General features: G+C 45.2%; 2 protein-coding genes across 5 annotated transcripts in view; one reads left to right on the top strand and one right to left on the bottom strand.

Moving 5' to 3' along the window:
* Positions 1 to 20,461, bottom strand: part of LOC124471292 (NACHT, LRR and PYD domains-containing protein 12-like) — a 1,476,309-nt gene that overhangs the window by 1,115,176 nt on the left and 340,672 nt on the right. The gene's annotated exons all lie outside the window — the stretch shown is intronic.
* LOC124471330 (peroxisome proliferator-activated receptor delta-like) lies at positions 1,824 to 19,965 on the top strand. Of its 4 annotated transcripts, none has more exons than XM_047025809.1 (8): positions 1,824 to 1,987; positions 7,654 to 8,019; positions 13,415 to 13,566; positions 13,782 to 13,920; positions 14,525 to 14,748; positions 15,800 to 16,006; positions 16,398 to 16,641; positions 16,922 to 19,965. In XM_047025809.1, the coding sequence occupies exons 2-8, from the start codon at positions 7,713 to 7,715 to the stop codon at positions 17,167 to 17,169; spliced, it is 1,521 nt and encodes a 506-aa protein (XP_046881765.1). In that variant the 5' UTR covers positions 1,824 to 1,987; positions 7,654 to 7,712; the 3' UTR covers positions 17,170 to 19,965. The 4 variants fall into 4 exon arrangements, with proteins under 4 accessions (XP_046881765.1, XP_046881764.1, XP_046881762.1 ...); XM_047025808.1 differs by having other exon boundaries at positions 7,651 to 8,019; XM_047025806.1 differs by having other exon boundaries at positions 1,824 to 2,259.

The raw sequence follows: 20,461 nt of genomic DNA, 5'->3' as shown, positions 1-20,461 counted from the left end.
GAAGTGGAGTGCTTGGCATGTGATTCTTCCTGAAGTCCACAGTTATTTATTTTGTTTTATTGACGTTCAGTTGTAGGTTATTGTTGTCACACCAGACAATAAGTTGATGCACCTCCTCTCTGTAGGCTGAGTCGTGTATAGATGAGGCCCACCACTGTTGTGTCATCTGCGAACTTGATGATATGGTTTGAAGTGTTTTTGGCACAGCAGTCATGGGTCATCATCGTGAACAGCAGAGGGCTCAGCACACAACCCTGGGGCCCCCAGTGTTCATGATGGTGGTCTCTGAAGAGTTTTGACCAACTCTTACTGTCTGTGGTCTATCGGTGAGGACGTCCAGTAACCAGGTGCATAGTGGGGTGCTGATGCCTATTGAGCCGAGTTTATTACAAGGTATTGGGGGATGACTGTATTGAAGGCGGAGCGGAAGTCAATAAACAGCATCCGCACGTAACTGTCTTTGTTTTCCAGATGAGCCAGGTATGGGTGGAGTGCTGTTACTATGGCATTATCAGTGGAGCCATGGCGTCATCAGTGGAGGTATTGCATCATCAGTGGAGCCTACACATATGGCATCATCACTATAGGCCTACAAATTAGAAAATGTACATTTATTAATGCACACTCACTGCAAAAAAGCTACGACTACAATACACACTACATTGCGAACTGTAATTAATGTTTTTTTTGCAAGTTATAGAGTATAAGTAAGTGGCCTATATAATGTATAAGTAATACATGCTATAAGAGAAGTCTGACATAAGCAATACATGCGCGCAGATGGTACTAGGGACATGTCCCCCCCAGATTCCTAGTGACCCCGATCCGTCCTCACCACTCTCCCTACGTAAGGCCACAAGCATCAGTTAATAACTGCGCAGCTGATTAGGTGATGTTAGCGATGTTAGCGATGCATTAGAGTGTGTAACGTTGTTAATGTGTATTAGCAGGTGGAGGCACTAGTCAAGTTTCTGATGGTGGTGCCCATATCATCTGCGTAGGCAGAGCGCAGTTTCAGTGTGTTACGCAGATTGAAAACAATTGCGATCCACCATGACACTAAAAAAGCTCAATGGCGTTGCTGTGTGCGGTGCCATATTCACCAAGACATAGCCTACTTGACAAACTGGAAATGAAAGGAGGAGAGTTGTTTTTGGGACCTATTGAGTCTGCTTCTAGAGAGTAGCCTACATGTGTTTGGCCGCAGAGGAAATTCTTTTTTTCTTTTCATTTTTTTTATTATTGGAAATAATTTACAATGAAAAGTCATACTTGAGGGAATTCCTAATATTTAACTTTAAGTGTAAATTTCATTTCACATTTCATGGTATGAAGGCTATACTTATTTTTATTTATGCAAATCTGTTTAAGTGTTTATAGCCTACTTATGTGTTCAATCACACATTGTTATGTGTGTAATCATTTACATCCTGCAGAGATCAGCAAATGTTTAAATAAAACATTTGCAGAGGGCATGAAGTTTTGGTGCGTGATTGTTTATTGCAGCTTCAGTATACATTACACAAAATAACTAATTGAGTTGGAATAATTTGCTGACAGCTTGGTCCCCTGAAGCAGGAAGGTTTCTTGTTCTAACGGTTTTACATCTAGCATTTATTTCACTTTAATTTTCTCAATCAAAACTACTGCCCTACTGCACAATACTAGTATTTCTGACCACACGGTTTGTTAAATTCTTACTCTAATAGTAAATATTTTGAGGGCGAACACTGATAACAGAAGAGATGAACTTTGCTTCGGCGCAGAGCGCTGGCCTGTTCATTGAGAAAAGTCCATAGTGGAGGACGGGACGACACGCTGACACCGTGATGACGCAGAGCGCACCGCGCACCTCGGCTGATGTCACACCGACCGGAGCACAGCTGACAAACTCCCAAAGTTTGGCAATAACAAAACCAAAGCTGCACTTTGCAGACATCAGTATGGATTTATTTGACTCCAGGACATGCCATTAAAGACAAAATAGGTGAAACAAATAGATTCCTCTTCGGAATACGGAATCCTCTGACTGGTTTTGCTCTTGAACAGGAGATGTCTAGCTAAATGAGACGCGCTTGTGTAGTGATGCTGCCTAGTGTCGGCTAGCCCATTTAGCATGCTAGCAAGCTAACTGGAAGTGCATGGCAAGCGAAACAGCGCTAGCCCGATAACTGGTGACCGACGGACTGCATTACCACATTCTTGTAGGTAATCGTTAGCCACTAACTGGCGACTACGCTACTAGGTTTTCCTAAGACGGTAAGATTGATTCATTACGTACTGTACTACAAGCTAGCTAGTTCCAGACGAGTTAGCTAGCATTCTTACTTGGCTAGTGAGCTTTCTCCTCTCTAGAATCCTACATTGGCATTCACGGCAGTGTGGTAAATGTGCTAATCACTAACATTATACATTTACAGTTGACGTGCTATTCACCTGTGTTTGTCAACGTTAGTTTGTTGACCAGTTATGGGGTTGTTCGAACAAAGAAGGCTGGATTTTGTTGTTGTGGAATCTGACAGCCGTGCATGTGAAATTGGAAGCAGATGGACAGTAGCTGATCATATGTCGGCCGTGGTGACCCGGTGCGATCACGTTCTGAACCCAGTGAACGCTATCTGGCGGAGTCGTTATCAGTAGGTGACTCGTTGGTGCTATCGTTAGTAGCAATGACATCTAAATATTATCTGAACGATAAAGTGAATGGAAGGGTAAGGAAGTTATCACGCTTAGCGTAATTACTGCTTCCTGCGGTTATCTTGTACTGTTTTACAGTTTGATAAGACCATAACCCAAAGCTGTTTCCACCGGTTCTTGGCGCTATGTACGATCAGGGAGACAGATTCCCCAGGGAGAAAAAAGAATAGCAGTGGAAGGTAATTCCAAATGAGGATTTATTTGAAAAGGTAAAAAAAGAAAGAAATTCATTTGCACAAAAAACCTGGACAATTCGTGTCCTTGGAAAGACTTTAAATTTTCCGGGACAGTTGCAAAAAAAAAAAAAAACACAATCCCGGGAAAACCAGGACGGGTGGCAACTGGCAACCGTACCCCAGTGAACTGTGTCGATTATCGTAGCACTCAGTGGTGGACCCCTGGTGCCTACACTCTTGGATGCCCAGAGTGATCTGTTTTATAAAGTCCCTTCTAGGCCCTTCTGGGTTGCCCTTTCAGCGGATAAAACCAGAATTTTATTTTGAAAGTTTGTATAGTGCATTATATGGAAAAGACAAAGAAAAAATAAGTGATGAATAGCTCCAATGAGGGGCCTGTGCCCCAGTAGAGCTTTATGTCTAGCAACACCCCAGTGCCCCATCATATGCAGCTGGTGCCCTTTTGAATTTTTTTGCCCCTGCCTCTCAGATAATCTAAGTCCGCCACTGGTAGCACTTGTGTTTCTGCTGGACTTGTTTGTTTCAGTTGTTATTGTGACTGGATAGAGACAGTCCTTACTAGGATACATTATGCTGGGCGCATACTGTAGACCTGATGCTGGGATTATCATCACATATCCTCTTTCTGTTCTTAACCAGGGATTTAAGAAAACAAAAGGGTGGTGTGGATATTTTTTAAACATTGTTTTGCAGAAGTCTTGGTGGTAGCATTGGCAATACATGTATAAGCTAATCATTGGATCTTTAAAATCTTTAGCGACTTTGCCATCCGTCTGGCTCTTGAAACTGTCTCCATCGCAAAATATACAATCTCTTTAGGTGACAATGTGGCAGGAGGGCAAGTCAACCATTTTAAAAATCAAGTAAGGTGGAGGTAATGTTTCCTCATCTCACATAATATCTTCTAACATTTATTTGTGGAGGTCTCTCTGTCCAGCAACAGCATTGCGTCAGAGTGTTAAACAGGGTTTTACGTGGACTGCAAATAGCATTCTTGGTGGACTCAACAACAACAAAGAAGCCTATCCAATCAGATGTCCAATTGAGTCAGTTAGCTTATTCTCGTTTCAGGGGTCGTCGGGAGGGAGGCTTGGGGTTCTGGTTATGTGATCTTTGGTCCTGTAAGAGTGCTCAGGGGAGCAATGACACAGGTTGTTGGTAATCTAGTTAACAGATCATCATTTTAGTCTCAAGCTAATTTGCAATAGGATTGTTTAAGATTATGCCTACAGGAAACAGGCCCAGCCATGGAGACGTACTCTGAGCAGATGTGGATCTAGGTTAAGCTTGCTGTCTCTGCTGGTAGAACCTGAATGAACCTATGGAGTTGAAAGCCCTGTAGTTACACAGCAGGCTGATGCAATAATGATTAACTGAGACTGTGTGAAAGGCTAGAATCAACAAGACGTGCTTACTCATTCAGGAGAATATTCAGTTAGTTTGATGAAATAATGACCCATACATGTACCCACGTTACTGTGGTGTGTTTGTCATGAACGCCCCGGGCCAGTATGTGTATGAGCATGTTTGTTTAAGACACAAATGCCTTTGCCATGGTTGATGTGTTCCAAGGTACAGATTATAGTTCTACTGCTGCGATGCCAGGTTATGCTTTGTGAAAGGTTGTTAGGTTACAGTTCAGAAGTTGTTTGGGGTTCATAGCATCGAGTGCAATATGTTGAGGACAGCATATTGCCATATACCAATCCAGACCCAATATGAAACATCAGTTGGTCTTTGAGATTGGCAGGTTTCCATGAACCTTTGTCCTAATAAATAGAAAGATAGAGTATGACTTGTCTTCCCTCAACCTGTTTTACTGGTTTTCAGGATCCAGTTTACTGCACACAAATGATTTACTTTCTTGTTGAGGACAAAATAATCCTTGTATCTATTTAAGATGTACAATAGTGTGTGGTGGGAGTGGGGGATTAGCCAAATGATAAACTGAGATTATCTAGATTTTATTGATTCATCCTACTTTTGGCTGTCAGCAGTAGGCTGAATTCTGCTGTCAGGCTATTACAACTCCAGTTTTGAATAATGATGAGGTTTGTCGATGTTTCCTGTGCTCAGTTTAACACACTCCTTCTCGTTTTGGACCATGTGTTATTTATTTATTTACCACAGATGTGGGTCAGGGGTTAACAAGCACAGATGCAACAGAGGGGTGGCATTTTGTTTGCTCATCAGATGAGAAGGACACTAAACTCCCTAGTATCAACAGTTAACCATTACTGAGAAAGTGTTCATATCATATTATCCCACAGCCACCCTGTCAAATTAAGCGTTCTTTGCTTGCTTCGGTTTCATGGTAGGTTGAACTAAGAGAGGGTTCGGGTTGGTGGAAGTAATGAAATGGAAACCTATCCAGTCACTTATCCAGTCCCTTTCACCTCAGTGATTACCAGGAGAGGAGGAAGAAAGGATGGATTTGATCGTGTTCGAACTGGGCCCATGGGACTGTGTGACTGTCCTGACCAACCAACTGACCAACCATGGATACTCAGCTGTCCTGTCACTCACTGACTTTATGGTGTTTCTGTTTGTCAGAGGGTCTCCTAACTCAAATTTGGTTCAACCAAATGGACTTTGAATACGCAGCTTTTTAGCCATCTCCACTTTGCTATACTTAACGTGGATTTGCTTGATTTGCCACTTGCCATTTTAAATGCCCTTAAATATAGTCTTAACCCTGTAAGACCCTGTAAAAAAAAACGTCTCTTTTAGCTCCAAAAAAAATAGCGCTTATTTTTCGTGAAAGACCAAATTAGCAATTAGAGAGCTAAAAGTGACATTGTAATTTTACAACCACGCGTTTTACTGGGTTAAAGGCTTGATTACGAAATATTTTTGAACTTTTGTTTTTTGCTTAACCTCACTAGTTAACTAACCTTGTGAGACAGCTAGATTTGCAAAATCACAACTACGCAAAAATGTATTTTGCCAGGCACCAAGTTATTCATTGGCAGCTACATTTGAAGTTAGCCTGTGATAGACGGTGGTAGACCGATGGTTAATCCTATCACCTGCCAAGTATTTTTTCCAAATACAGTTTTCAAAGGTGACTTCCCTAGATGGATATGTGTAACAAACCATCTGGCGAGTCAGGTTACTAGTTACCACATCCCGCAACCTTTCTGCAGCTATCCCTTTTCTCTCACAGTTAGCTCTTTTAGTCCAGCCCATGGACTAACCCTATCACTAACCCAGCCCATAGATCATCCAATGCCTAACTCTAACCATGCCCATAGATTATCCCCCTCCAGCCAGCTCTCGGTCCATCCTAATCCACTTTATTCAACCCGGGGAAATGAATGCATTCTTTGGTTTTGTCTCAGTCGCAACAAAGCCTGGGATTGTTGGACAAGATTTAGAACTATGATTGCCTGTTTCTGCATACTTTATGTTTACTGGGCTGGTGTCAAGGATTTTCTACAGTACATTTATGTATTTTTGGCACTATTTGACACTTTATGTCACTGTTGTGTTTCTTGGTGGATCTACGAGTGACCTTACATACAGCAGGTTTTACAAATAGAAGCAGGTAGTGGTTCATCGGAGCTGGGAATGACAAAGAATGAAGAATCCCTCAGAATGAAATAGCACCTGTCTACATACAGCCACTTGTTTTGTTCTTTCGTTTCCCCCATTAAATACACAGGGGACAGAGGAACAGTGCACTTTGGCACGCTACAACATTCTAATGGCTGTTTGTCTCCCTGTGCATACACACCCTCCATACCTACACACCTACTTATCACACACACACACCACGCTAAGGCCAGTGGGGGAAAGAGCAGGGCCATGCAGCAGGAAGTGTGGTGAAAGGTCATTGGTGCTGGCTGATTGTCTCAACTGAGGCCTCAGAGCCTTGAGCTCCAACACCAGACACCAGATCACCACAACAACAGGTGTCCCCAAGAAAACACCAGCCCAGCATGTTCTATGGCCTGGAGGCTAGCTGGCTGTCGGGGTATGTGTGTGTGAGTGTGTGAACACTCTGTCCTAAATCTCACCTCAAACACAAACTCACATGTCAATGCTAACACATCTAAAAAGACTCCTGTCTGTGTTAGCGATTAGGCAAATATATTACTGGGACTCAGTGGCTAACAGCTGGCTCTCATCTACTGCTCACTAGCTCCAGGAGCCCAGAACCAGCTGCCCTCTGACGTGGCCTGCATGCTCCAGGTCTGGCAGAACGTTGTCTCTGTCTCTCCTGTCTGCCTCCCAGGGTGCTGCTCACTGCCCCACCAGCACAGCTGCCTTGAAACGCCTTTGAATAGAACCAGGTCAAATCCGATGTTTCAAGTGTTTCCAGATGGACTCGATTACACTGATACATGCCAGCCTTTCATCAGTTGAATGTTTTTGATTGAGGAAAATAGGCAATGTGACGGATACCTGTTTATGTGACGTGCGGTCTCGTTTTGCTGCCAGGTGACTGGTTGTGTCCAGTGATATTAAGAGGTTGTCCTGCATTGTGTAGGTCTTCTCCAGGACTACTCAAGTAGCGCTTAGTGGTAGTAGTATTATTAATATATTAGTAGTAATAGTACTAGTATAGTATTAGTACTAATATACTCGTAGTCTGCACAACATCATGCTAGAAGTGAAGGGCCGCTTGCAATTTTTCTTCCGTCGATGAAAATGAATGATATGGTCCTGAACCAGGACCACTGAAGGTCCAGGTGAGAGAAAGCCATGTGACACGCATCCCTGGTTCTGACTGCCTTCCCCCTCCTCTCCCCAGCAGAGGGCCCATGTGATGACCGAGGGGGGCTGAGGGCGGGGCTGGAGCAGCCACCCAGCAGCATGGAGGGGCCGGCCGTCCTACCGCCACTCCAGAACGAGGATCCGCGTCGGGAGCGGAAGCGGCGCGGTGGGAAGGCGCAGCGCCTCGGCCGCGGCACGGCCGCAGAGCGGCAGGAGGGGAAGGGGAGGCGGCGGGGGGGGACGCCCCCGGAGGACAGGAAGGCTTCCCCGCCGACAGAGCTGGAGGGGGGGGAGGTGGCGCCCGACTCCTGGGACATGGACTCCCACGACAGGGAGGAGCAGGGGGAGAAGGGGAGCCGTGGTACTTCTAGCACGGACAGCCCTGCCCCCTCCAGCAGCTGCACAGGTGAGACGCTGGCCTCCTGCCCGGCATGAGGTTAGCCCCTCCTCCGTACAGCTGCGGTCGTTTGATGTTTGTTTTCAGAGTGGGATCCTATACCACTACAGCATGACACGACATGACTGAAAACCTTCGCCCTCCATGTTCTCAGATGGTGGGACATAGAAGGAGTAGTTTGTTTCTTCTGGTAAAATGTACCTCCTGAATGATATGTTTAAACTGTATCTGTATATCCTTGAACTACTGACATACTAAGCTTATGAATGGCATCACTTTTTAAAATCTCCTCAGAAATGTTTCCACAGTGAATGAAAGTGTAAAAAGTCAGTTTAAGACGCTATAAAATGTAATTTTATTAATCCCGATGGAAAATCCTGTTCCATAGATCGCTCACAGGTTACAACAATGCTCGAAAAGAACATTAATAAGAATAAAAGACAATATCGTAATAAAACTTAATTGTACGAAGTGGTACTACGGGAGTAAATACTAAAGGTAATGCATGAATTAATTGCACATGATATTAAACTAAACGGTCCTATAGTATGTCAGAAGAGGGAGGAGTTGGACAGTTTGATGTCCACTGGGAGGAACATGGGTGTTTTGTGAGGCACCTTGGTGCGCTCAGTCTGCAGCTGGAGGTGCTCTGCTGTGCCTCCACTGAGGCAGGGGATGGGAGGTGTAATCCAGAATAGAGTTGTTTTCTCTCTCTGGACTTTCTGCTTGTTCTGCTAGAGCCACATGCATTTGCTGTGCAGTGAAACTAGAGACTAGCTGTCTTAACAGGGGCCAGCGTAATGCTGTAACCCATTTAACACAACAGTACTTTCTTTTGGGTGGAATTTTCATCATTAAACCTAAGTGATTTTTCTCACTGTATTGGCTGTACTCCTAGGCTCATTCGATCCGAACAGGGCCCTTCATTTTGGCACTCGTCTTACAGAAAGTAATTAACTTTGAGTTTTAAATCTCTCTAAAATCTGCAAAACACAAAAGCTAATAGAAAAAAAGGACTAATTCAAAACCAGCATTTTTTTATGCGGCATCACCAAGAAAAGGTAATCTTGACTAACTGAAGCACATCTAGAGCTGACAGCATGTTCTGACCTGTGTTAAACACATCCCAAATGCTTCAGATATGTAAGCTACATTTGTGTGGCCTAGTTCTCAACAAGCAGTAAGAAGGGTGAACCTTGTGTCCTTCTGATGGCTGCAATGACTTTTCCTCCAGATACAGAAATCCTTTGTTAAAGAGCCTATGTTTGGGTTTGCTTAACGGCTTGCCGGCCTAGCGATGGTTAACTCCACTTCCACCCAGAACTAGAAGCACACTATCGAGTCCTGAGTAAACAGCAGTCTTCACTGTGTTCGTCTCCAGGGCTCTGTCTGCCCTGGAGCAGTTAGGCCTACCACAGCCTTCACCCTTTAACAGATGTAACATCCAGTGTGGGATACAACCTTCTTTCATGGCCCTGCCAGCGCTGGGTGAACTGCCACAGCTTGTGTCTGCGGCTCAGCTTAAGCCTGGCGGCTGACGAACGTGCCCTCTCAACCATTTCAACCATTTCCCAGCAGTCTTTGATGTTTTTTCCCCCAGCAGCCTCACACATATACAAGGGAACAGGGGCAAGAGGTTCAAGGGGAAGGGCTTGAGAATATTCATACTAAAGGAGAATCACCTGCTTGAAGGGTTTTACTATTTCTAACAAATGATTCCTGGGAAGTAATGTTTCAATTGCTCATAAAATGATGGTCTGTATCCATGTTAGGGTGTATTTGTAGAATAAGACTAGATTTTTCCGCTTTTTGTTCTGTTTCCAAGCAAACCAATGGTATGAAAAATGTTGTTTCCTGGAAGAAATTGTGTAATGGTGCAAGGATGCTTTTGGCAGCAACTGTACAGTCCACAGTTGCTAGTACTGTCTCACTAAAGTCAGTGTAACTAAACAGTAGGGAAGAATTGGCAGAGGTAAGTCAGAGAAGTGACTTATCAACCAGGTTCTAGAAACACACATGCCACATGGTAAGCGGATACCTCATTATGTTCTTATAAGCTCTGTTTTGATTTGTAACAGCCTTCATCAGGATCTCTCGTCTCCTGCTGCCAGTTCCAGTCTTGTACTTAGTTGAGTGTTTAGTGTGTTTGCCTTGGCAGATGGATGATTGTACATTTTCATCGGGGGCTTGTGTTGATCACCAGTGTTTGAGTCTAAAGGTCAGGGCCGTTGAGGTTTTTGGGCCATGATTTTATCCCTAAACATCAGGATTTAGTCTTGACTAACATTACATGTAACATTAGGGCTGCACGATTATGGCCAAAATGATCATCACGATTATTTTGATCAATATTTAGATCACGATTAATTATCACGATTATTTGTTGATTTTAACCCAAACTAATTGTATTGTCACATAGGCCAATTATAACTGCTTTCACATCCATATTGTGCTACATTCCTGCTAATTTACAAATACACTGAGCACAATTATTAAGTAAGTTGAATTTTGTGACGATTCGTTTTATTATTATATATATATAATACTTTATTATATAACAAATACAGTGCTCTCGGTCAATCCAAAATGTCATTAAACCTCAAACCTGACTATTAAAGAAAGTAAAAGTGAGGTTTTGGCTTTCTTACGAGAATATCAATGTGTGCACAATTACTGGGCAACTATTAGTGCGAGAATTATTATGCAACTAAATTAAAAATGATTTTTCCCATCTCACTTCTTTATTTCCATCTGTTAAAGTGAGAATAATAAACAAACAACTCAACATTTTCAAATAAACATTTCTGACATAAAAATAAATAAAATCAGTGACCAATATAGCCCCCCTTCTTTTCAATAACAGTAATAATCCTTCTATTCATGGAGTCAGTTTCTTGATCTGTTGACGATCAACGTTTTGTGCAGCAGCAACCACAGCCTCCCAGACACTGTTCAGAGAGGTGTACTGTTTTCCTTCACTGTAAATATCCTGTTTAAGAAGGCTTCACAATTTCTCAATAGGGTTTAGTTCAGGTAAGGAAAGGGGCCATGTCATCATTCTTCCATCTTTAAGGCCTTTACTGGCTAGCCACACAGTACTTCGATGCATGCGATGGAGCATTGTCCTGCAGAAAAATCATGGTCTTCTTGAAAGATGACCGCAAAGCAGACAGCACAGCTTTGGAGTGGGTGTGACAGACAAGGTCAGTAAAGCCCAAAACCTCTTCAATTATATTTAATTGTGAAATACTTCAACTCATAACATAAGTCATTGCTGTGTCTGCACCTGACTGTGTAACAGACAGTTAGCACAGCAGAACCTAGCTAACCATGAGGAAGACCCTGGTGAGCCTGCTACTGGTGGAGCTCTCCTCAGGACTCACCCAGAGGACGTCCCCCTCCCACCCAACCCACCTCCCTCTCCCCTCTGAACCCAGCCCACCTCCCTCTCCCCTCTGAACCCACCCCACCTCCCTTTCCCCTCCCACCTAGAGCAGCCCAACTCCCTGCCTCAGCCTCGTAGCAGCTTAGCCTGAAGAGGTCGAGTAACTAGTGAGCCCTCACATTTTGGGAGTTATCGTCGCTGGCTGTGTGTCCCTCCACCAATTGCTAACCTGTCCCTAAAATGTCCACTGGTGTTGATTTTGGCTTAAATAGTTTCATTAGCTCTGGAAAAAAACAGATTTAGTACTTTTCTAGACTATTTATGCAGTAAGTGCAGTTGTGTATCATAGTGGTTTTTGTTCACATGTTCATGAGAACCAGTCCCCTGACTCTGTCCCCTACACCTGAACATTCCCACCTCATCATTATCATCCGGCCTTACCACAGTAGGCTCCCGTTGTCATGGAGATGTGCACATATTTGAACTGGGGGCCTGCCCCTAGACATGCGGACGGCGGCAGCGAACCTTCTCTGGGGGTCTCCAGCCCCTCGCATTCCTAGCATACCTCCAGAGCTACTCTGGGAGAGGACCTCAGGAGGCGGGCTGGAGCCAGGGACCCCCAGGACCAGAGCTGTGAGAAGCGTGCCAGTGCTGGACAGCTGGAAAGATTCCTAAAGTGTTTCACACTTTACGGCCAGCTGTCTGTACGGCATATGGTGCGTACACGCACATGTATACATGGACACAAACTCTCTAGGAGAGGGGCGACAGGATTTTCACGTGCACAGCAAGTTGCGTAACTTCTCTGAAGTGTATTTTTAACACAAGTCAGTCACGTGCTCTATGGTACTGTCTGCTGGACTTGACCAGTAATGTTGTTAGAACAGAGGAGGGCAACAAGTGCCACCATCTTTACCTGAGACTGGATCTGGATGTCTGGAACGTCATCTGAAGTCTCCCAATTGGTGCCAGCCCAATGCCTTGTTGGTGTCAGGGGTCAGAGGAGAATGGGCAGACTGGTTTGAGATGATATAAAGGCAACAGTAAGTCAAATAACCACTCGTTACAACCAAAGTATGCAGAATAACATCTCTGAACGCATAACGTGTCGAACCTTGAAGCAGATGGGCTACAGCAGCAGAAGACCACACCAGGGGCCACTCCTGTCAGCTAAGAACAGGAAACTGAGGGTACAATTCGCACAGGCTCATCAAAGTTGAACAATATAAGATTGGAAAAACATTGCCTGGTCTGATGAGTTTCAATTTCTGCGACATTCAGATGGTAGGGTCAGAATTTGGTGTAAACAACATGAAAGCATGGATCCATCCTGCCTTGTGACAACGGTTCAGGCTGGTGGTGGTGGTGGTGTAATAGTGGGGGGGATATTTTCTGGGCACACTTTGGGCCCCTTAGTACCAATTCAGCATCGTTTAAATGCAACAGCCTACCTGAGTATTGTTGCTGACCATGTCCATCCCTCTATGACCACAGTGTACTCATCTTCTGATGGCTACTTCCAGCAGGAAATGTACCATGTCACAAAGCTCAAATCATCCCAAACTGGTTTCTTGCACATGTCAATGAGTTCACTGTACTCCAATGGCCTCCACAGTCACCAGATCTCAATCCAATAGAGCATCTTTGGGACGTGGTGGAACGAGAGATTGGCATCATGGATGTGCAGCCGACAAATCTGCAGCAACTGCGTGATGCTATCATGTCAATATGGACCCAAATCTCGGAGGAACGTTTCCATCACCTTGTTGAAAGTATGCCATGAAGAATTATGGCAGCTCTGAAGGAAAAAGGGGGTCCAACCTGGTATTAGCAAGGTGTACCTAATAAAGTGGCCAGTGAGTGTATATCTTGGCTTATAGCTGACTCTCTCCACCCCTCTCTCTGTCTCCCTCACTCTCCCTCCCTCCCTCTCTCTCTCTCTCCCTCTTTTGTTCCCTCTCTTCCTATCTCTCTCTCACACTCTTTGTCTCTCCCTCCCCCCTCCCTCTCTCTCTCCAGATCTGTCCCAGACGTCTCCCCCGTCCCTCAGTGACCAGCTGCAGCTCGGGAGGGAGGAGGGAGCGGGGGCGGGGATCAACGTGGAGTGTCGTATCTGCGGGGACAAGGCCTCGGGGTTCCATTACGGCGTGCACGCCTGCGAGGGCTGCAAGGTAAACACACGAGAGGAGGAATCCTCAGCTGCAGCAAATGGCTGTTCTCCCTTCCTTAATCCATCCCTACTTATCTCTTCCCCTGGCTGTCCCCCTCCTTCCCCTGGCTGTCCCCCTCCTCCCCCTGGCTGTATTCCTCCCGCCTCCCCTTGTCTGTCCTCCTGCTCTCTCCCTCCCTCCTCCTCCTCTCTCCTTCCCACCACCTCCTCCTCCAGGGGTTCTTCAGGAGAACCATCCGTATGAAGCTGGAGTATGAGCGCTGTGAGCGCAGCTGTAAGATCCAGAAGAAGAGCAGGAACAAGTGTCAGTACTGTCGCTTCCAGAAGTGTCTGCTGCTGGGCATGTCCCATGACGGTGAGACACACACACACATCTATGGACCTGCACACACACACACACACACACACACATCTATGGACCTGCACACACACACGCATCAATGGACCTGCACACACACACACCCATCTATGGACCTGCACACACACGTCTATGAACCTGCACACACACACACATCTATGAACCTGCACACACACACACACATCTATGAACCTGCACACACACACACACATCTATGGACCTGCACACACGCTCACAGTCAAAAGTCATTTTATTAATCAAATATAGAATGAAAATGTCATCTGAAGGAATTGCTTGGCTCCAGTTAACAACATAACACACTGTCACACACAAACCTTGTTCAATGGACATTATAACAAATATGTCATACAGACACTACACTGCCTATCATCATAATCCAGGCCATTTTCAAATGGCAGATCAGGCACATCCTCAGTTAGCTTACATGCGGTCCTGTCATAGTGACTCGGTCCTGTCATAGTGACTCGGTCCTGTCATAGTGACTCGGTCCTGTCATAGTGACGGTACTGTTGACGAGATGCTCTCGGCATAGCAAGAAGAAGGGAAGTCCAACGTGGGCCTTTCTCTCTGGTTGCGGTAGCTATCCGGTACGGGCGCATGCCGGAGGCGGAGAAGCGGAAGCTGGTGGCGGGGCTGCTGGCCGGGGAGGAGGGCGGAGGGAACAGCCCCGCGGGCTCCGACCTCAAGACCGTGGCCAAGAGGGTCAACGACGCCTACCTGAAGAACCTGAACATGACCAAGAAGAAGGCCCGGGGCATCCTGACGGGGAAGACCAGCTCCAACCCTGTTCAGTTTGTACAGAATGTAAACACGCTGTTACCTTCATGCTGTTGTCTGTCAGCGCGTGGGTGGGTGAGTGAGTGGGTGAGTGGGTGAGTGGGTGAGTGGGTGAGTGGGTGAGTGGGTGGGTGGGTGGGTGGGTGGGTGGGTGGGTGGGTGGGTGGGTGGGTGTGTGTGTGTGTGTGTGTGTGTGTGTGTGTGTGTGTGTGTGTGAGTGACTGACTGACTGGGTGAGTGACTGGATGAGTGACTGACTGGATGAATGACTGAATGAGAGAGTGACTTGTTGACTGAGTGGATGAGTGAGTGACTGGATGAGGGAGTGGCTGGATGAGTGACCGAGTATGTTCATTAATTGCGTTCTTACTTCCATTACATGACACTCACCTACAACCTTTTTACAGTTTTTCTCAGATCAGCAAACATTGAAGGAATGTCACCTCTACTTAGTCTCACCTGACCCGGGGTTAGGGCGAGGGTTTGTCTGGCCTGGTCTTGGTGTGACAAGCTCTGGAGTGTTATCAGTGTTTTGTCTCAGTGACGAGGACATGGGAAGGGGCCCAGACCTGTAGACGAGGTCGTCTCATAAGAGGAAGTGTTACAATCTGTCTGGACAGGCTGTAGGCGTGCAGGGGATGCACTGCAAAGTCCTCCGCAAAGTCATTATCGGTGAACTCGTATGCGCAATAGAGATTTTACAATTTCATGTAATACAACTTGTTGTTCATCCAGGATGGACAATTTCTCTTTGGCATCACATTCCAATGAAAAAGATCCCATACACAGATAGTAGCCTGCATTCTCCATTCATTCTAAACATTCTAAACCTAAAAGGGTATTAGTAATTCACTTCCAGCCTCCCTCCTCTCCCTTCCCTCTCCTCCCTCCCTCCCCCCTGTTCCTCCCCTCCCCTCACTCCGCCCCTCCTCTCCCTCCCTCCCTTTCTCCCTCTTGTCCCCCCTCTCCCTCCACTCACTCCCTCCTGTCCCTCCTTGCCCTTTCCCTCCTCTCCCTCCCTCTCTCCCTCTTGCCCCCCCTCTCCCTCCCCTCCTCTTCCTCCTCTCCCTCCCCCCAGCCCTTTGTGATCCATGACATGGACACGCTGTGGCAGGCGGAGAACGGGCTGGTGTGGAACCAGCTGGTCAACGGCACTCCACCCAACAGGGAGATCGGCGTGCACGTGTTCTATCGCTGCCAGTGCACCACGGTGGAGACGGTCCGTGAGCTCACCGAGTTCGCCAAGAACATCCCCGGCTTTGTCGACCTCTTCCTCAACGACCAGGTACGGATGAAGAAATATGCACACCGTGTATCGTTTAGAAAAGCGATTTGAGCTGGATCACTGACGCTTGAACCATCGTAAACTGAAATTCTGTGGTTGTCCACCCTGGTTCTCAGGGACCCCTGTCCCACACTAGATGTTTCTCTGCTCCAACACTCCTGATTATGGTGAATGGGTTGTTATCTAGCTTGTTCATTTGAATCAGGTGTGTTGGAAGTAGGAAACTTCTAAAGCATACAGGTCCCTGAGGACTAATTGAATGCTTGAGATAAATAGTGACATAAAAATAAAGAATGACTTGTTGATCACTACTTCTGGTTGTGTCATGAACCCACACAAAGTAAACCTCCCATGTCGTAAACATGACTGCCCTTCTCCTTCTGGGCACTAGGTGACGCTCCTCAAGTACGGCGTCCATGAGGCCATCTTCGCCATGCTGCCCTCGCTCATGAACAAGGACGGCCTCCTTGTGGCCAACGGGAAGGGCTTCGTCACCCGCGAGTTCCTGCGGAGCCTGCGGAGGCCCTTCAGCGAGATCATGGAGCCCAAATTTGAGTTTGCCGTCAAGTTCAACGCCCTGGAGCTGGACGACAGCGACCTGGCCCTCTTCGTGGCCGCCATCATCCTGTGTGGAGGTACGGCAGTTCACGAGAGACCGAGAGCGGCGATGTCGGGTCCCAAACTGAGGGTCCAAAATCTGAGCCGACTGTTGAAAACGTTTCTCCCGTTTCCATTTATTGGGAGAGGCTGTTTGGCTTCGCCGAGCAAGCAACAGGCCTACTTCCTGCCTGAATCACTCACTTTGCTTGACTGCGAAACATGAATAGTAAAATGCGATGATATGAAATTGTGATGCTGTGAACTCTAACACCCCCCCCCCCCTCTCCCTCCCTCCTGTCCTCCCTTCCCCTCCAGACCGACCAGGCCTGATGAACGTGAAGCAGGTGGAGGACATGCAGGACAGCATCCTGCAGGCCCTGGACCAGCACCTGCAGGCCAACCACACCGACTCCACCTACCTCTTCCCCAAGCTGCTGCAGAAGATGGCCGACCTCCGGCAGCTGGTCACTGAGAACGCCCAGCTTGTCCAGAAGATCAAGAAAACCGAGTCGGAGACGTCGCTGCATCCTCTCCTCCAGGAGATCTACAAAGACATGTACTGACTCGTACCAGAAGGAGATCTACAAAGCCATGTATCGACTCGTACCAGAAGGAACCAGGCTGGACTTGGCCAGGAGCCTGTTCAATCCTGTCGGAATTGAACTGAAGGCTGTTTCTGACCTTGACTGGACAGGACTGGGCTGTGGTGTGACGTTCTGACCTGTACTATGTCAGGTACTGTGTCTTTTTCTGATTGGGAATCAGAGAGAGAGAAATGGTGCAAAACTGCTATGAAACCTAAAAGGCGGAGGAAGGTATTAGCGCGCAAGCTTACTTGCTGTCAATACACGTGTCCGTGTTTGGGTCAGTGTGCAAGTCCATAGCACATTCAGTGAAAAGTAACGCTTTGGAATTCACTTCACAAATATTGTGAATCCTAACTGGCCTATCAGAGACCATGTCAGAGCTTTAACCACGTGGGGAATAAACCCAACAGATGTTTTAAGTCTAAGTGCCCTGAGGAGAAACAGTGCACAATGTGCCGTGCTTGTACACGGCAGACTGCATGGGATAGGGTGGGTGTTGTGAATCCATAAGTTGTTTCATAACCAAGCATAGGTACACGTGTGTACCATGCTTTCCTCTGTTAATGGATGGAAAAAAGACCGTGCGAGCTGTAGCCTTACAAGTAGTATTCCAGGTGAATACCTTCACGGCACACCCAAAAACTACATCAACCAGACTGACTGTCTTCTATTTTTGACATGGATAAATCAACATCACTATTTTTATAAAACAGATTTTGTAGTCTCTCTCTCTTTACCCTCACAATGTGTGAGTTTTGTATAATGGATCATTCTTTACCCTCAGTTGAAGGGTTAACTTTAGCTATCAGCCTTTGTTACCAGCTGTTGATGGGTCAGAAGGAAGTTGATTGAGGTGATGTTACAAAGTTGCAAGAACCAGTCAAAGCATTTCTGGTACTTTGTTGAACTTAAGTCTTTTTCAGTGCTAACGGGAAGCAAACATCATGGGTTAACAATGTCCCAGTTCACCAATCACCACAAGGATGCATCTCCACCCTGTACCCGCGTCAGTGTCCTCGCAAGCTGCTCCCTTTGTGTGCACTCGACCGCATGCCCCATGACCTCACCACACTTATCAGCCAATGAAAGAGAAGGAAACTAAATCAATCCTAAAGGATGACTTGCATCATCCAAGAAGCCAAGTGTGCACCCTACATTTCCAGGGTGGCAAAAACAAGACTGGATGGAGTTTTAAGACCACTTAAAATGACTTTTGATATGGTATATTCCATCCCCCTCTACATTACTGAGTTTGGATCTCTTCCTGTCTGACAGGAAGCACCAGTGCGACATCACATCCCAGTATTTATCAATGGACATGTTTATAGATTCTTACAACTTCCTCACCTCAAACCTCTTATAATGTTTTTTGTTTCTCTTTGTATACAACTGTTGGGTCTAAAACATGGGAAAACGACTTCTAATAATACTGTGAAAGATATATATATATATATACCTGATCACAGGGTTTTGTGTATGATGTTTCATTGCTTGATTTCACTTTAATTCTGTTGATTGAAGAAGTTTTATTAATATCTTAGTTTTCTGCAAACATTTTTCTGTCAGGTTTATAAACCACAGATGTTGGGCCCATGTGAACTACCACTTTTTCCTCTGCAGTCTCTGTTTAACATTCATCATTTGGCTTTAGTGTGAGGGTTTTGAAAAATACCTTTAAAGGATTCAAAAGAAGAAGGCAACGTTTTTTACCCCACGACAACCTTCTGCAACTTTAATTAGTAATCAGTTTCCTCTGAGCATTAGAGGACTCAGAAAGACCAATGGTTGAAAAAGCAGTGCTTATGAATGACATGCCTTAAATCTGTGGTGTTAGTCAAACAGTCGGAATTTGGGGATCTGGGAAATTCTAAGAAACAGGGACAATGAGTGATATGTAAGTCAAAGAAACGGTAATTCTCAGTATTTAGGTCAAACTATTGCAGTGTATCTCTGCAATACAGCACTTCCTTGGCAAACAAAAATATCAATTTTATGCAAATCAATGTGTCTTTCTATTTGAACCATTTTAAATCAACTAAAACATTTGTATTTTAGCTCAAAATAGACTTGTATTACTACCTGCCTATTAAAATGGCATGAGAAAGTGCCAAATATTTACCTTAATTAATACCCTGCTATACCTCTGAAAAGCACTTCAAAGACCACTTTCTTATAATAACTAATTGTCTATATTTAGGCGCAACTTACTAGTTGCATCAAAATGTCTAATATTTTGTTTTTAACATTTATTCTATCAGTTATGGATTGGATCTTCAACATAACTGATATTTCAGATGAAAATTATCTGTATCAATCATTATAAAGTGAAGTGGCTTATTTCTTTCTCAATCAATTTAAGATATATTTTGTTCTCCATTCTTTTCAAGTCCTGAATATTTCTTTTGCTTCTCAAATCATTTTACAGTGGCTGCACATACTGAATTCCAATAAAGCTAGCAGCACTGCAACTTAATTTGAGAAGAAATCTATTGAGTTAAAATTGTTACATATAGTCACTAAACAGTCTACAGTTGCCATGTAATGGCAGCAAAGTGTACACAATGTCAGTACATTGCACAAAAACTATCAACGGTTGTTAAGTATTTTACCTACAGCAGAAAAACAGTTACCTTGTTTGGTATGGATGGAATTTCTACTTTTTCCCCCAAATTGTCAATAAAGTACTTTGGGTTGTTTTGATGTGCCTCCTCCTTTAAACTTTGTTCGTCTTTATTTCAGTGATTAAAGATTCACAAATGGACATGAACATTATCATTGTGACTGCAGAATCATCTAATACATGACATAACCCATCATTGACTATTTACCACATTGGATGATGATTCCATGCTTGACCTCATAGAGGCTTGAATGCATACAGATTGTCCCTTGACATAATTTATCCTCATGTAAATAGTCCCCAAGCTTTATTAGGTATGCTGCTATCTGCATGTGTGTGAAGGAATGTGAAGGAGACTGAACAACAGAATGTGATGTTCCTTTGTCATCTACGCGTGATGGATAAACAAAACTAGCACCCAGATGGAGGTATAACTGTTTTAGCTACAGAGTATGTCCTTGTTTCAGAGTTTCTGGGTTTGTTGTTAATTGTGTGTGGGTTATCTGAAGTGGAATGAGGGGTGTGTTTCAGGTGTTTGACGGCTGGGCTGGCCCCTGGTTTCCTTCCTTAGACAGTGTTTCCTTTGTTCAGGCTCCCTGTGTGTGTCTGCCTGTGTGAACTGCACGTGAACCCCAGCTAGATAATGCA

Source organism: Hypomesus transpacificus, chromosome 9 (genome assembly GCF_021917145.1).
Source record: "Hypomesus transpacificus isolate Combined female chromosome 9, fHypTra1, whole genome shotgun sequence".
NCBI lineage: Eukaryota > Metazoa > Chordata > Actinopteri > Osmeriformes > Osmeridae > Hypomesus > Hypomesus transpacificus.
Note: the sequence above shows the minus strand (reverse complement) of the source record. Positions and strands in the feature narration are given on the sequence as shown.

Bases quoted from the DNA above. Each gene is read 5' to 3' on its own strand.
- LOC124471330 (XM_047025809.1), top strand. From the start codon at position 7,713: ATGGAGGGGCCGGCCGTCCTACCGCCACTCCAGAACGAGGATCCGCGT. The intron at 13,567-13,781 runs GTAAACACACGA...CTCCTCCTCCAG, and splicing joins ACGCCTGCGAGGGCTGCAAG to GGGTTCTTCAGGAGAACCAT. The intron at 14,749-15,799 runs GTAAACACGCTG...CCCTCCCCCCAG, and splicing joins CTGTTCAGTTTGTACAGAAT to CCCTTTGTGATCCATGACAT.